We start from the raw sequence: 16,581 nt of genomic DNA on the forward strand, positions 1-16,581 counted from the left end.
CCGGGCTGGGCACCGGGCGCCACCACGCAGGGCGCAGGGCCCGAGCTCCGCTTTCGAAACCCGAAACCCGAAACCCTGCGGGGGCCCAGCGCAGGCGGGCGGGGCGGGGCTTAGGCAGAGGAGGCGTGGCCTGGAACAGGGCCAGAGGTGGGCGGGGTCTCGGGTGGCGTGCCTGCGCAGGCGCGAGCCGGGGAAGCCGCGTCCCACCGGGGCGTGGGGGTGAGGTGGGCAGTACGCGGCCGTGCGCGCGCCTGGGCGGGCCCCGGTGTTGGGGGGCGGGCCCTCGAGCCCGGGGTGGCGGGGGCGAGCCTCGTGCGAGGGAGGGAGAGAGGAAGGGGGAGGGGGGAGGAGAGGGGCGGGGGGAAGGAAGGAGGGGGGGGCGGGTCCTCAGGTGGCGCGTGCGCAGACGCGTGCCGGCGTGTGCGCGCGGGCGCGGCGCAGGCAGGGGGCGGGGCTGCGAGGCTCCGAGCCGGCCTGAGGCGAGCGGGTGCGCGACGGGACGCGGGCGACGGGACGCGGGCGGCGGGGAGGCGAGCGGCGGACGCACCGGCACCATGGAGGAGGACGACAGCTATGGTCAGTGTGTGGCCCGGGCCCGGCCGGCCGACTCCCCTTCACCCGCTTCCGCCCGTGTCCCGGCCCGGCGGCCGGTGTTTCCCCGGGACGGCGTTGCGGGGCGCGGAGCGGGTGGCGCTCGGGGCGGCGGCGGGCGGGGGTGTGCGGACGTCCGCGGGGCTGAGGTCCCGGGGCCTTGGGGGGCGCGGAGGCTGCGGGGCGCGGGCGCCTGGCTGCGGGGCGCGGGGCGGCGCCGGGGGGCCGCCGGGGCCGGGGTCTTCGGCGGACCGCGGGCCGCGGCCGCTGTCACCCGCCCGGCCCGGCCCGGCCCGGCCCGGGGTTCCCGGCTCTCCGGGTGTGGGAAGTTGTGTGCGGGTCCGGCTCTTTGTTCCGCAGTGACGGGACCGCGGGCACCGGCGTCCCCGGGTCCCCCCGGCCCGGGCGGCGGCGGCGGCCGGGTCCTCGCGTGGAGAAGCCGCTCGCGGCCCCGACCTGCCTCCCCGCGCCGAGGGCCCGGTGCCCGCCCGGCCGGGTCGCTGCTGGCCGCGGGGCTGGGGGGGGCGTGGGCAGGGACCCCCGCGGGGCGGGCACGGGCCGGCCGCTGCGCCCCGGCGCGGGGGAGGTCTCGCCTCGGGCCGGGCCCCCGCCTTGTCTGCGGGAGGAGCTGGAGCGTGGCGAGTAGAACTCGCGGCGAACTTTGGTGTGGCGGCCTGGCCGGGAAGTTCAGAGACAGAACTTAGGAAGGCGGGGGGGGGGGTCGGGGGGGGCAGAGCAGGTGTCACGAGCCCGCGGCCCTGGCCCGGAGACCCGAGGACCCGAGGTCGAAGCCAGCCTGGGCAGGAAAGGCCGCGGGTCTCTTTAGCTCCAAAGAACCACCACCAAAAACAAAGCCGGAAAGTGGAGCTGCGGCTCCAGGGTGGAGCGCAAAGGCCCCGGGACAGAGCTCTGCCCTGAGCTCAAGCCCCAGGACCCGCACCAAAGAAAAGCAAGTGGAGCCAAGCTCTGGCCTGTCCACGCGGAGACACCCGCGGTGATCGGTGATCGGTGATCGGTTTCAGGGAATGTGGGACAGGAATCTTGTTCGGTGTTCTGTTCACTTACTTGAAGACCTGCCTGCTGGCCCACAGAGGTGGTTATGAACAGCAAACCTCACCCTGAGGTGTGAATTCTGAGCTTTTAAGATGTGTTACCCGTGTCTCTCCCCCCCCCCCCCCCCCCCGGCCCCGTTTTACTTACCTTCTAGTGAAGCACTGTGCCCTTATTGAAAAGCAGTCATTGCTGCCTGGCCCAAGAGGACTCGTCTGGGTCTGGTCTGCCCTCTTCTAATGAGAAACATTCCCCCCCTCCCCCCCCCCCCCCGCATCCCCCCTCCTTGTTTGCTGCTCTTCCCTCCGCACCTGGCCATTCGCTGTCCTTCTCATTTCTGCCCGGGTCTGTGCGTGGTCTCCCCCCGGGTCCTCCTGATCACTGGAGGCAGGAAGCTGTGGGTCTGCTTGCTTTGACTACACCAACTACTTTGCCACCAGGCCTGACTTGAGCTTCTCCTAGGAAGGGGAAGTAGAAACAGTGTATTCGCTTCGGTGGCTGCTTTCACAAATTAGCCCAGACAAAAGGGTTCAAAATATAAATTTAGAGATTAGAAATCCACGATAGTTCCCACCAGGCTGAGGCCAAGGTTTCCTCTGGGCTGTGTTTCTTGTGGAGGCCCGAGGGGAATCACTTCCTTGCCTTTTCCAGCTCTGGGATGCCTGCTTCCTTGGGCCCCCGGCCCCTCTCATCTTCAAAGCCAGTAGGTAGCATCTTCCACTCTGCCTGGCCGCTTCTCTCATCAGACTCTGGTGAGAATGGCAGCCATCTGCAACCTTAATCCCCCCTTTCCCCTGGAGCTAACATAGTTACAGGTTCTGAGAGGTTAGATGAGGACATCTTTCAAGCCATTACTCTGCCTATCATACCCAGAGATGAGAAGGAACTTCATTTTCTCCTTTATAAAATTTTTAAGAGTCATCTTTTTCTTTTGGAAGAAACCAAAAAAAATTGAATTAAAGAAAATTTCCAGCCAGGTGCCGGTGGCTCACGCCTGTCATCCTAGCTACTCAGGAGGCTGAGATCTGAGGATCGCAGTTCAAAGCCAGCCCGGGCAGGAAAGCGTGAAACTCTTATCTCCAATAAACCACCAGAAAACCTGACATGACGCTGTAGCTCAAGTGGTAGAGCGCTTGCCTTGAGCTGAAGAGCTGAGGGACAGTGCCCAGGTCAAGTCCCACGAACGACAAAAAAAAGAAAAAAAGAAAAAAAGAAAATTTCCCCATTCCACAGGGTCACCACACAAAAAGAACCTAATGGCGTCAGTTGATTGTGTGAAGGTGAAGCCCACTAATTCCTTTTTTCATTTTCTTCTTCATCATCTCCTTCCTCTTCCTTTCTTCTTGCTTTGAGTGGGGGCTTCCTGTATGACCAGGCTGGCCTGAGACACTGGGACCTCAGGGGTGGCCCACACCGCTGGGCTGAGTCAGTTTTTTATGGTGTCCTTGGGCTTCTAGAGTTTTCTATTTCCCTCCAAGGTTGTACGGAGAATTTACCCGTACTGTTTTCTTATGATGAAAGGAACTGTGTGCTCAGAGCCTCTATTGTTTTTTTCAATACATGGTTTTCAATGTATTCAACAGTAATGAAAAGTTGTTCCATATAGTTTTAATTTTTTCAAGTTTTTTTTTCTTTTTGGGGGGACTTGGGCCCCCTTTGAGAAGCACTGAGAATGGATCTTTTGTATGCCATATTTCCCATGCTGCTAACTTTAACTTCTTTTTGTATGCTAATTTTTGACTCAGTCTTGCTTTCAGTCTGTTACCTGCATTTAATTACAACAGTAGTGTTAATCAGCCTAGGACCCTGGCACTGCTCTTTGGGGAAATACATTTGGATTTCTGAGTTACAATAAACAAACAAACGGGAACACAATTTATTTCACTGTTCAATTAAAGAGAATGTCAGAAATAACCCAGAAGGTCTCGTGTTCAGCAGGCAGGGATAATTTGCTAACTACACACATGTAGTTGAATCCTTTTAGAAAGGCCACTCTTAGGGCCGTGTGGAGACAACTTTTAAACTACTGTTTACTCAGCTCTTTGTACTCAGGAAGAAGAAAAGAAGCAAAAAGAGACACTTGTCACATACACACACACTGTGTGAGTGGAATCAGTCTATGTCTCAATGGACAGAATTGTCAACATTAACCCATATGCACTGCACTTGGCTGGAGGGAGGTGTGGCAGGGATCTCCTAGACTGTTTTCATCCGCAACCCTGGTATAATCAGCAGTTTGCGGCTAGCAAATGCAGTTCTGCCTGGATTCAGGGACAGATCTCTTTGAAAAGTATCATATGTGTGTGTATGTATATGTGTATATATATATTCATACATACACACATATATGCATTGTGTGTATGATGGTATTTGAACTTAGGAGCCTGGGTGCTATCCCTTTAATTTTTTCACTCAAGGCTGGTGCTCTACCACTATTGAGCCATACCTCCATTTCTGGCTTTTTGCAACTTAATTGAAGAGTCTCAGACATTTGTTTCTCAGTCTGTCTTTGAACCTCAGTCCTCAGATCTCAGCTTCCTGAGTTGCTGTAAGCCACTAGGAATCAGCTTAGAAATTTTAAAACTGGAGTTGGAATCTTCCATTTCATCATAGCGAGTACATGATATATATGTTGCTTTTGTTCCTTTAGAAAAAAGGATAAATTTTTTACTGAGATTTGGTTTCTTACAGTGTTTAGGTAAGTTTTCAAATAAAAAGAAAGGGTATCTCTTGAGGCATCTGCAAAATGTCCTTTATATATTCAGCTTCTGAAATTCCTTAATTTCTGTTCACCTCTGTTGTGATCTTCACATTGAGCTCGTAGATTCATTATCTAGCACAAACAAAGTAGAACTCATTTTAGGTTAGAACATCAACGTTCCAGAGAAGTCGCTTTCAGTTTTTAGGTAGAGGGAGGGCAGTGAGGCCAGGCATTCAAGAACATAGTTCATTTCCATGCAACAAAGATTACTCAGGTGCAGTTGCCTAAGAAAGCACCTTCTCCACCTTTCACCTACGAGGGATATATAAGAGGGGCGGGTATTCAGGAACAGCGTAGAAGGAAGAAAGAATAAAAAGACATCTAACACCTGGGCTTTAGGGTCACCTTTCATTGGTTACACCCATCTATCTCCTTGTCTCTGTGGTCACTGGAGATGGTTACTGTCTGGCCTGGGTTCTGTGCAGGGACAGATGTGGAACAAAGCACTGGGGACTCAGGAGAAGCTCGCTCTTTGGGGTGTGTAGGCCGTGGGGAATGCCGCTCAGCTGGGTGCCTGTGGCACGGGGAAGCGTGGACATAGAGGGCGGCAGGTGGCTGCCATCAGAGGGAACTGGCTTTCTGATAACCTGATATCCAGCTGGTGCGTCACTGGGTTGACCTAAAGGAAAGTGGGTTTTTATGTTTTTTTTTTTTTAATTTTGTTTTGTTTTTGTCGGTCGTGGGACTTGAACTCTGAGCCTGGGCCCTGTCCCTGAGCTCTTCACTCAAGGCAAGTGCTCTACCACTTGAGCCCCGGTGCCACTTCTGGTTTTCTGGTGGTTCATTGGAGATAAGAGTCTCACGGACTTTCCTGCCTGGGCTGGCTTTGAACCGTGATCCTCAGATCTCAGCCTCCTGAATAGCTAGGATTGCAGGTGTGAGCCACTGGCACCTGGCCAAAAGTGGGATTTGGGGCTGAGAAGGAGCTGGGCAGAGTCCTGAGCTCCACAGCTGGAGCTTCACTCGGGACATCTTCTAGCCAGAAGAGCCTGATAAACGGAGAGCTTATAACAGGATTATGGGGAGGACTGACCATGTTTTACACACTCCATGGAGACATGTGCACATGTGTGAGTGTGCATTTATGGCGATAGTGAATTTGAGAAATAATTCTTAAACTTTAAAAATTTGCATTTTGTGACTTCTAAGTTTAACATTTTAGAAAGGGAGTTCATTTTTCTCATCACTGGTTAGTGTCCCAGTTCTCAGAAAACACATGAAATAGTTGACATTTTTCCCTTTGGAGGGCCCCGTTATTTCCTTACTAGATGACTGTGCATCTGGACTTCCCAGTTGTCTCAAAAGGAAGAGGTGTTTTCCCTTCATAGGATGCCCTGCCCAAGGGCAGACCCAGCACCTTTGTGCTTTTGTTTTCTCCTGTGGTCTTCTGAACTTCGAGCATGTACTTTATGTTTTAGTTTTGTTTCATCCCGTTTATTTTATTGTATATGCTTTATAGTATACTTACATATTAACAGGAGTGTTTTACATTTTACAAAGATGATTATTTTTGTCAGTCATGGATCTTGAACTCTGGGCCTGGGTGCTGTCCCTGAGCTCTTCAACCCAAGGCCAATATGCTCTACCACTTGAGTCACAGCACCACTTCCAGTTTTCTGGTGGCTAATTGGAGATAAGAGTCTCAGGGACTTTCCTATCTGAACCATGATCCTCAGATCTCAGCCTCCTGAGTAGCTAGGATTACAGGCGTGAGCCACTGGCACCTGGCTCAAAGATAATATTTTTATTATCTCCTTTCATTATTATTTTTAATTGTACACAGGGTTTTCCATTCAACAAATTAGTTTATAAGTATACTGCCTCTTGATCATTGTCACCCTGAACATACATTTCTCACCTGCACTGGACTCTCTCGCCAGCCCTCTGGGACCTCTTTGAAATCCCATGGTGTGCATTGTTTGCAGAATCTGTAGCTGTAAGCTGGTTCTCAGAGGGTTTGGGAACCGCCAGTCCATGGATGGCTGACACACCTTAGGCCCCTCGCTGAGGTCAGGCTGTGTGCTAGACTGCAAGGCCACCTGGGGAGGGATGTACAGAGTGACAGCGTGGCATCAGGACAGATGACAGAATAACCAGCGTTCTAAGGAGTGGGTCTTTGGAAAGATCAGAACATTCATTCCCAGTGTCGTTATTTCTTGAGTGTGACCTCTGCTGAACTCTTGAACTTCTTGACTATGCCACAGGAGAAAGAACTGGTCTTTCAGAGATGAGCTTTGGTGTGGAGGAGTGGAGAGGTGGCGTCCACACAGGCACGCTCGCACCCTCAGAAGCCTACCGAGGCGTAGGCGCCGGCAGGCAGGGGTGCGCAGCATGGTGAGGAGCCACGGGCTTCAAAAGAGGGCTGCCTTTTCTCATCTCTGTGCTCCCAGAACAAGCCTTGCTCCGGGGGCCCCACAGGGCCAAGTTCAAGTTAACATGCAGGGACTTTGAGTTTTTGTCTTTCATACTCCATGAGCCCTGCTGTACACATGTGCCCTCTTTTGATTTTCTGGGATATGGGTGACTTCAGTTGTTCTTACATTTAGTTACACAGTAATGGTTTGCCTTGATTGAAAAAGAACAGTTCTGTGAAGTAAGGATTTTCTTAGAAAATCTGGAACGTAAGGTTACCATAATGATACATTTTCTGGACTTGTAAGATCGTCTCCTGGGGACGACATTGACATGTCAGAGAGTGTTAACTGTGTTTGAAGTTCTGGGTGCATGGTGCCAGATCTTCAAAGGATTGTGCTCTGTGGTGGTCCTGCTAGCTGGGCCTCGCACACTGAGGATAGGCACCAGTAACAATGAGCTCTTAAAAGCTTTCTGTTCTTGAAGACACAAAATGAATTCAATGGTGACCAAGTGGTACCTTATTAAATCTAGTGATTACTAGGAACATGTTTGCATATTTTGTTTTATGAAGGGACTGCTTCATATTGGATGATGGCTTCATTCCGAATCCGGTCACGACCTTTAGCAAATCAAGTGGTTACAGTTTTTCTCCTTCTAATGTTGTGAGGGGGAAATAGGTGTTGGGGAAAGTAAGTATTGGTTTTCATTGGAGTTTGGGTCAGATTTTTAGCTAGTAGTTATAGTTATGTATCTGCCCTTACTGAATTTTTCTAGTAAAACTAAAGACCTCTCCACCTTTAACTGTTGTCTGGCCAAGTATAAAACTTTCCTCTAGGGGCTGGGAAGGTGGCTCAGTGGTAGAGCGCTTGCCTTGCATGCTCAAGGCCCTGGGTTTGATTCCTCAGAACCACATAAGCAAAAAGAAAAAAGCCGGAAGTGGCGCTGTGGCTCAAGTGGTAGAGCGCTAGCCTTGAGCTGAAGAGCTGAGGGACAGCACTCAGGCCCAGAGTTCAGGGCCCACGACCGGACCCAAAAAAAAAAAACAACTTTCCTCTAGAGGAAAAATGATGAGTGTAATAAATCTGATTGGTCTGGGTTCTAATGTAATGATAGCAGGTCCATTTGTGGGATCTTATGGACTGTGCCCAGGCCTTGCTAACTGTTCTGTGTGGTAGACCTTTTCTTGTATTTTTATAGGCCTCATGGCCAGGTAGGACACTACATTACAGGAAGAGCCAAGAGGAGTAGTCTGTCTGCCTTCTGCTTCAAGGGTGGGGAGCCACATCATAGGTTGTGGGGGGGGGGAACCCTGCATTGCCACAGAGGTGGTGGGGTCCCCTCCCTGTGTGCTTGTCTTCTCCTACCACCCCCATACCCTAAGATGAAAGGTCTTTGGAGTGGGCTTTGAAGGGAAGCCCTTTGCCCAAACCTGTCCGGAGTGCCAGCCCAATGCAGCTTCTTGCTGTCTCTCTAATTATTGTTGCTTAGTTTCATTTGCAATAATAGAGGCCTGGAGGAGGTGGGAAATTATTTAGAACTGTTCAAGAAATGAATCCCACATCCTCTCAAACTGCTGGCCACGCTGTTTTGCTTCTGTCTTTGCGCTGACTACAAAAGCACCGTCTAGAGGCTGGCAGGAGGGGATTTACCCCTGCTCGTCCTCTGGGCAAGAAAGGCTCCCTCTCTTTCTGCTTTCGGGGTGGTGCGGTGATAGTGGCTGCTTCCTGCAAGGACTGACGCTAGCAGCAGGGCCAGGACGGCACCTTCTCAAGCATACTTCGTGTGTGTGTGTGTGTGTGTTTGTGTGTGTGTGTGTGTGTGTAGGGGTGTGTGTGTGCGCACACACACACGTGCGCGCGCTGGTCCTGGGGCTTGAACTCAGGGCCTGGGTACTTTCTTTGAGCTTCTTTTGTTCAAGACTAACACTCTACCACTTGAGCCACAGCTCCACTTGTTTATTTTATTTTTGTTTGTTTTAGTTTGTATATTGCAGATAAGAGCCTCATAGACTTTCCTGCCTGGGCTGGCACTGCAGTTCTCATATTTCTTCCTCCTAAGTAGTTAGGATTCCAGGTGTCAGCCATGCGCACTCCCAAATTCCTTCCACCTTTGTGTTCTGTCATCAGGAAGGTGTCTGTCTCCAAAGCCGTCTGTGCTATCATTAGTAATGCTGGGTCTAGATGATGGGACTGGTGCACAACTATTAAACACCACCTTCCTTCATAGTATTGGCAGAGGTTTGGTTTCTGTGAGCAACTTGCAGTTGCGTGTTGAGTCAGCATTACTGACTGCTCTGTGCCATGAAGTCCCTGTTGTCATGGCTGCTTTGAGCCTGAAGGGAAGAGCCGCCACGCTCACAGGCCTGTCCTTGCAGACCTGCACGCTATGGCCTTGGAGGGACCTGAGTCAGGCAGGGCATGTCCCTGGAGGAGCTGGTGCTGAAGACCAGGTGGTGCTGATCTGTGAAGGTGGCAAGTGAGCTCATTTCCCGCCAAGAGATGGGCCAGGGAGGGGAAGCCATATGGCTACTGGGATCTCCCTGGAGGTAAGAAGGAGGCCAGGAGGCTGAGCTCTGAGGACCGAGGTTCAGAACCAGCCCGGGCAAGAAGGTCCATGAAACTCTTATCTGAAAGTAGAGCTGTGAGCCAGGTGCTGGTGGCTCACGCCTGTAATGCTGGCTACTCAGGAGGCTGAGATCCACGGTTCAAAGCCAGCCCGGGCAGGAAGGTTCATGAGACTCATCTCCAATAAACCACCAGAAAACCGGAAGTGGCACTGTGGCTCAAGCGGTAGAGCGCTCACCTTGAGTTGAAGAGCTGAGGGACAGGGCCCAAGGCCCAGAGTTCAAGCCCCACGAACGACCAAAAAAAAAAAAAAAAAAAAAAGGCCAGAGCAGGTTAGAAGGGCAGAAACCACAGAGGGTTTCAGGGTGTGGTGTTATGAAGGACCCACTTTCTGTCTGGTGTAAACACAGGTGGGTCAGAACTTCATTTCATGATGGTTAGTTTGCATTTCAGATGGGTGACAGGGTGTGGTTCAGGTGACAGTGTGGACACTTCTGGAGTGGCCACTAACTTCCATGAAGACCTGGTCAGAGCCTGAACCAGGGCAGTGGGATATGGAGGAGAGAATTAAATAGAGATCGTGATGGCAGGAGTCTATAAGATGTGGTTCCCAGGGATTTTTAGGGATGGGCCATTGAAAGGGGGAGAAAGGAAACAGGGCTTCACGGGGGTCAGGGTTTCAGTCTCTGGTAACTGCTCTGCAGTGTCTAGATTCAAACTGAGGAGTTGTGTGGTGGACTGCAGCAGGTCTTTGGCACTTTGTAGAGGACCTGCTCAAGAGGTCATTTACATGACTGGATTGGACTGGACATTGAGATCTACACATAACTAGGACAGGGAGGGTCCCAGAAAGTGGGTGACAGACACCACATGCTGATCGAAAAAAGGTTCAAGGATGGCATCTTGTCAACCTCATGAGGGGTTGGTGGAGGTGGAGGACTGAAAAGGAGACTTCAGAAGACCAACTTGCCTTGCCCTTCAAGTAACTAGACTGTAAATAGAGAAGAAAAGGGAGGGAAGAGAACAGAGGGAGAGAGACCCTGCAGGAGCTCAGTCAGGAGAGGAAGGAGGGAAGGAAGAGAGAGGAGAAGAAAAGAGGCCAGAGGACACACACAGGAGCTTCCATAACTGTGAAGGCTGTGCAGAAATGGCGAGCTTTTTGTTTTAAATTTGGGGAACATGTAAGAGTGATTATGGAGTCTTTCCTAATTCAGGTTTGAGTCAGTGTTCCTGTGTGGTGGTGGTGAACCTCCAGGGGGTGTGGGCTCATCTTTCACTTTGACCACTTGCTTCTAGACACAGCAGCTGCAGACTGCCTGTGATTGAGAGCCTATTCAGCTAAAGTTACTTTCTTTTGTATTCTCTGATTCCCTGAAATGTCGTTTCCAGAAGCCATAATGATTGATTGAAGGGAGTGCTTCAATTCTCAGCTGTGCTCTGGACACCCTTTGTTGCCTGTAGTGAGCACCACTGTCCCTCCAGAGAGTCCTCCCAAAGCCGTACTGTTACCACTCCACTTACACTCTTCCTTGTCACTGTCCGTCCACTTGACTGTCCATCCAGTCATGGGGCTTGAACTCTTGGGGCCCGGGCACTGTCCCTGAGCAATTTTGCTCAAGGCTATCACTCAACAACTTCAAGTTAAAGCTCCACTTCCATTCACATGGTTATTTGGAAATGAGAGTCTCATGAACTTTCTTGCCTAGGCTGGCTTTGAACCATGGTCCTCAGATCTCAGCCTCCTGAGAAGCTAGGATTACAGATATAAGCCACCATTACCTAGACTTTTTTTTCTTTTTTCTTTTTTCTTTTGGTAAGTCGTGGGGCTTGAGCTCTGGGCCTGGGTTCTGTCCCTGAGCTCTTCAGCTCAAGGCAAGTGCTCTACCACTTGAGCTACAGCACCACTTCCAGTTTTTTGTTGTTGTTGTTTTTTGGGTCCAGTTGTGGGGCCTGAACTCTGGGCCTGGGCACTGCCCCTCAGCTCTTCAGCTCAAGGCTAGCGCTCTACCACTTGAGCCACAGTGCCACTTCCGGCTTTTTTCTTTTTGCTTATGTGGTGCTGAAGTATCGAACCCAGGGCCTCATGCATACAAGGCAAGCTCTCTACCACTGAGCCACCTTCCCAGCCCACACTTCTAGTTTTCTTATGGTTAATTGGAGATAAGAGTCTCATGGACTTTCCTGCCTAGACTGGCTTTGAACCATGATCCTTAGGTCTCAGTCTCCTGAGTAGCTAGGATTATAGGTGTGAGCCACCAGTGCCTGGCTTGAAAGTCTTAGGATTGTATGTAGTTTGAGGAGTTCGTGGAATTGCAGAGTAAAGATGATTTGTCTCTGCTAAACCCTCTGGGTAGTACTGGCTTAGGGAACTTCTGAAATACTGGTGGGGCGGTAACACCAGGGTCATGCAGTCTGGGCTTGGTTTCCCTGGAGCAAGAACACCTTTTACAATTAGGAAACCAGAATTTAGGAGCCATCCAGGTAACTAGGTTAAGGTTAGATTTAGTGACCCAGCCTCTTTCTAAGCTGCGCTCAGTGCCTCTCCACTTTGAGAGCTTTGTCTTGCTCTTTAGCCTTTCTTCCCCTTGTGAGTGAAGAAAGGGCTACTGGAAACATTCCTTCTGGGGAAACAACCTTGGCAACCATGAGCTCCCAGAGTCTGTGTGGCTGAACAGCTTTCAGAGGCAAGGATTTGGACAGGGCTTCGCTAGGGTAAGAATACCAGGCGGATCACCAACATTGGGGTCAGAAATAGATTTTGGGCCTCAGATGTGTAACCATAATATGGAATGCTCAGTTAAGAGAGTCAGGAAAGGGTTTTCATAGAAGTGGCCTGGGTCACCCAGCTGCTGTCAGCCTCGCTGTGCGGGTCTTGGAGAGCATACAGGGGCCCCAGAAGTGCCAGTGTCTTAGTCCAGCACTTGTCGGGATGACAGCCTGACCTCCATACTGCTCTGGCCAGAGCTTTTCACAGCCCTTCGCTGTCTTGCTTGGAGCTGCCGCCCTCCTGGTGGTCTTCACAGTCCATCTCTGGCATGTCGCCTCAAGCCTCACTGCTCCTTGTTTTCTTGAAGAGTGTAACTCCTTTCTGTAACTTTGACAAAGGTATCTTAGTTACCCCTGTTCAGGACATGGTGACAAGCAGAGAGGAGACTTAATTCTGACAGAATTGCTAGGTGGGAAGAAAGATTTTTCTGTGGTATTACGGAATGCCAGTGGGATCCCTCCAGACTCCGGTCTAACTTCAGAAGGAGCCACCACTCAATGGAGGTGTCTCATGGTGCACCAGGAAGGCTCTTCTGCCTGGGCTGTTTCAGGGATGCCCAGGTGACCCTGTTACCTCCAGCCCAGCTGCTTCAACACACCGGACATCTGTGGGTGTTTTCTTCTTGCCCACTGGGCTTAGGTGCTTTCCCCACCTTGCCCAGGCCCCATGGACCAGCCTCTGCACAGATCCTTATTTGACAAGCCAAGCCTTACTTGCATGGCCCAGTGGATTATACAGCCTATGTTGCCACCCCACTGCCTGCCTACTCCCTCTCCTCATTTTGTTGGTGGATGGTCCACAAGGCAGGGACCCTCCTCTCTTATTACCAACCCAACCCACAGGCTTAGCAGGGCCTGGCTGTCAGAGTTTGTTGAATGAATCATTACATCTATGCCTGCGTCTTGTTTTTGACAGAGAAGCTAAGATCCCTGAGATTGCTCGTGGCAGCTGTAAGTCACTTCGTGCGTACTGTGTCTTGCTTCACTCCTGTGTCAGCCTGTGGTTTTTGTGGAGGCTTGGTTCCTGCCACAACTAGTGGTGGAGTCATCTAAGCTCCTCCCTGTGTGGGCTGGGAAAGTGGCTCAGTGGTAGAGTGCTTGCCTTGCATGCATGAGGCCCTAGGTTCGATTCCTCAGCACCACATAAGCAGAAAAAGCCAGAAGTGGGGCTGAGGTTCAAGTGGTAGAGTGCTGGTCTACAGCTGAAGAGCTGGGGGACAGCGCTCGGGCCTAGAGTTCAGGCCCCACAATTGGCATAAAAACAACAACAACAACAACAACAAACTAAGCTCCTCCCTGTGGACCTCCTGGGATGGCTGTGAAGACACTTGCTGTGCTTTTTTGTTGTTGTTTGGTCGTGGGGCTTGAACTCTGGGCCTGGGTGCTGTTTCTCAACTCTTCAGCTCAAGGCTAGCCCTCTACCACTTGAGCCACAGCACCACTTCTGGTTTTCTGGTGGTTTATTGGAGATAAGAGTCTCACGGACTTTCCTGCCCCGGCTGGCTTTGAACTGTGATCCTCAGATCTTAGCCTCCTAGATAGCTAGGATTACAGGCATGAACCACGAGTGCCCGGCTTTGCTGTGCTTTTGATCTTTCTATAGAAGTCTTCACAAAAAAATAAGATGATTTTATACTTGAAAGATGAATGTACCAAATAAATTATTTAAGAGGGGCTAATATAGCATACAGTGTTATGTCTCTCCCAAAGACTTCCTGTTTTCTCCTACCCCTCCTGTCTCCTCCTCCTCCCCATTTCCTCCTCTTCCTCCTCCTCTGCTTCTCCTTCTCTTTCTGCTTCTTTTTTTTTTTTTTTTTGGGTCCGATCGCGGGGCCTGAACTCTGGGCCTGCGCGCTATCCCTCAGCTCTTCAGCTCAAGGCTAGCGCTCTACCACTTGAGCCATAGCACCACTTCTGGCTTTTTTCTTTTTGCTTATGTGGTGCTGAGGAATCGAACCCAGGGCCTCATGCATGCAAGGCAAGCGCTCTACCACTGAGCCACCTTCCTAGCTCCTCTCTTTCTGCTTCTTATTTCTCCCCTTCTCCTCCCCTCTGCCTACTGTGTGGCCCTGTCTGGTCTTGAACTAACTACCTCCCTGCTTCAGCCTCTGGAGTGCCGAGATTTTAGTTGTGTGTCACCATGCCTGGCTCATATGCATCTGAAGGGGATTAAAAAATTGGAATTTGGGGCTGGGAAGGTGGCTCAGTGTTAGAGCGCTTGCCTTGCATGCATGAGGCCCTGGGTTCAATTCCCCAGCACCACATAAGCAAAAAGCAAAAAGCCGGATGTGGCACTATGGCTCAAGTGGTAGAGTGCTAGCCTTGAGCTGAAGAGCTGAGGGACAGCGCCCAGGCCCAGAGTTCAGGCCCATGACCGGACCCAAAAAAAAAAAAAAAAAATTGGAATTTGGTAATTGGATGCTAGTGGCTCACACCTGGAATCCTAGCTACTCAGGAGACTGAGATCTGAAGGTAGTGATTTGAAGTCAGCCCAGGCAGGAAAGTTTGTGGGACTCTGATCTCCAGTTAACCACCAAAACAAAAGCTGGAAGTAGAGCTGTGGCTCAGGTATTATTAGAGTACTAGCCTTGAGCACAAAAGCCCAGGGAAAGTGTTTGGGCCCTGAGTTCAAGCCCCAGAACTGGTACCAAAAAGAAGAAAAAAATCAGTATTTGGTTACAAACTCAAGAAAGCAGGGAGTAAAACAACTTGGTAGAATGTTGCTTTGCCTTGGGGCTCTTTTTTGAACATGCCCTTACCATATTCCAGAAAGAGACAAAAGAAGCAACTCAAATATTACTTTCTTATTGCTTCTGTAACAAGTTGTCACAAATTTAGTGGTCTGAAACAACATGAACTTACTACTTAGAGTTCTGGAGGTCAGAGGTCTGGACTGAGTCACTGAGCTCAAAAGTCAAGGATCATCAGGGCTGTGTCCTCGTGGCCGCCCTTGGACGCCCTAGGGAACAAGCACTTTGTAGCTTTTACTCCATGTAGAGGCTACCAGTACTCCTCGGTCTCAGTCCCTTCCTGCACAGCAAAGGCAGAAGTAGCTAGTGAATCTCACACTTTACCTCTCTAACCTTGACTCTTTTTTGTCGGTTGTAGGGCTTGAACTCTGGACTTAGGTGGTGTCCCTGAGTGCTTCAGCTCAAGGCTAATGCTATAGCACTTGAGCCATAGTGCCACTTCCGGTTTTTTGGTGGTTAATTGGAGATAAGAGTCTCATAGACTTTCCTGCCGGGGCTGGCTTTGAACTGCAATCCTCAGATCTCAGCCTCCTGAGTAGCTAGGATTACAGGTGTGAGCCACCAGTGCCCTGCTTCCAACCTTGACTCTTTTGACTCCTTGCACTTTTTTTTTTCTGTACTAGAGTTTTCAGTCAGAGCTTTGTGCTTGCTAGGCAGATGCTGTGCCACTCAGCTGTATTTCCAACACTCTTTTGCTTTACTTACTTTGCTCAGTGCTTGGGTCAGTCTTCAATCCTCTTACCGATGCCTCCTGCATAGTTGGGTTGGCAAGCACACGCCACAGGCCTGGCTTATTGGTAGAGATGGAATCTTACTAAATTTTTGTCCAAACTGGCCTCAAACTGCCTTCCTCCAGCTCTCTGCCTTCTAAGTAGCTGAGATTACTGGAGTAGACCATCATTCTCAGCCTCCTTCCACTTATTTTAGTTTTGGCAGTTGTGGGGCTTGAACTCAGGGCCTGGGAGCTTTCCCTGAGCTCTTTTGCTCAGGGCTAGTGCTCTACCACTTTGAGCCGCAGCTCCACTTCTGGTTTTTGAGTGGTCCATTGGAGATAAGAGTCTTCTGCCGGCACTGGCTTTGAACTGCAATCCTCAGATCTCAGCCTCCTGAGTAGCTAGGATGACAGGCGTGAGCCACCAGCTCCTGGCTCCTTCCACTTTTAAGGGCCCTGTAGTCATCTGAACAATTAATGATTATCTCCCCTTTTAAAGATGAGCTGATTAGCCATTTTAATTCCATTTGCTTACTCTACACACTGCCAGGTCTGGGGCTAGGATGTGGACATCTCTGGGGGTCATTATTGTGCCGACTGCATGCACACCGATGTTCTTTGAGAACAGGCAGTTTCACCCTTTCCTTAGGTCTTTCTTGAGAAACGTGCGTCATGGGTATCTAAGTGTGCTCTGTAGGCTTGGTTTAGCCTTCTTTCGCATTTCTAATTCCAGGGGAAGGGAAGTCATGTGCAGCAGCAGCAAGCCTGACCTTCCACCCTGAATTCCACCTCTCTACAGCAGTCCTTGTCATCGAAGCACTGGAACAGAGAATCTCCTAGTCAGAAATCTATGTAGCTGGGCACCAGTGGCTCACGCCTATAATCCTAGCTACTCAAGAGACTGAGATCTGAAGATCATGGTTCAAAGCCAGCCCAGGCAGGAAAGGCTGTGAGATTAAACCATTCAGAAAAAGACCAGAAGTGCTGTGGCTCAAGTGGTAGAGCACTTGCCTTGAGCTGAAGAGGTGAGCG

General features: G+C 50.8%; 1 protein-coding gene across 1 annotated transcript in view; it reads left to right on the top strand.

Moving 5' to 3' along the window:
- The first annotated feature begins 472 nt into the window (after positions 1–472).
- The window catches only part of Cyth1 (cytohesin 1), an 86,564-nt gene continuing 70,455 nt past the window's right edge, over positions 473–16,581 (top strand). The window contains exon 1 of the mRNA XM_069992867.1: positions 473–576. Coding sequence (XP_069848968.1) covers positions 555–576 — 22 coding nt within the window. The 5' untranslated portion in view covers positions 473–554. The remainder of the gene's footprint in view (positions 577–16,581) is intronic.

Source organism: Dipodomys merriami, unplaced genomic scaffold, assembly GCF_024711535.1.
Source record: "Dipodomys merriami isolate MVZ:Mamm:240054 unplaced genomic scaffold, mDipMer1.0.p SCAF_42, whole genome shotgun sequence".
NCBI lineage: Eukaryota > Metazoa > Chordata > Mammalia > Rodentia > Heteromyidae > Dipodomys > Dipodomys merriami.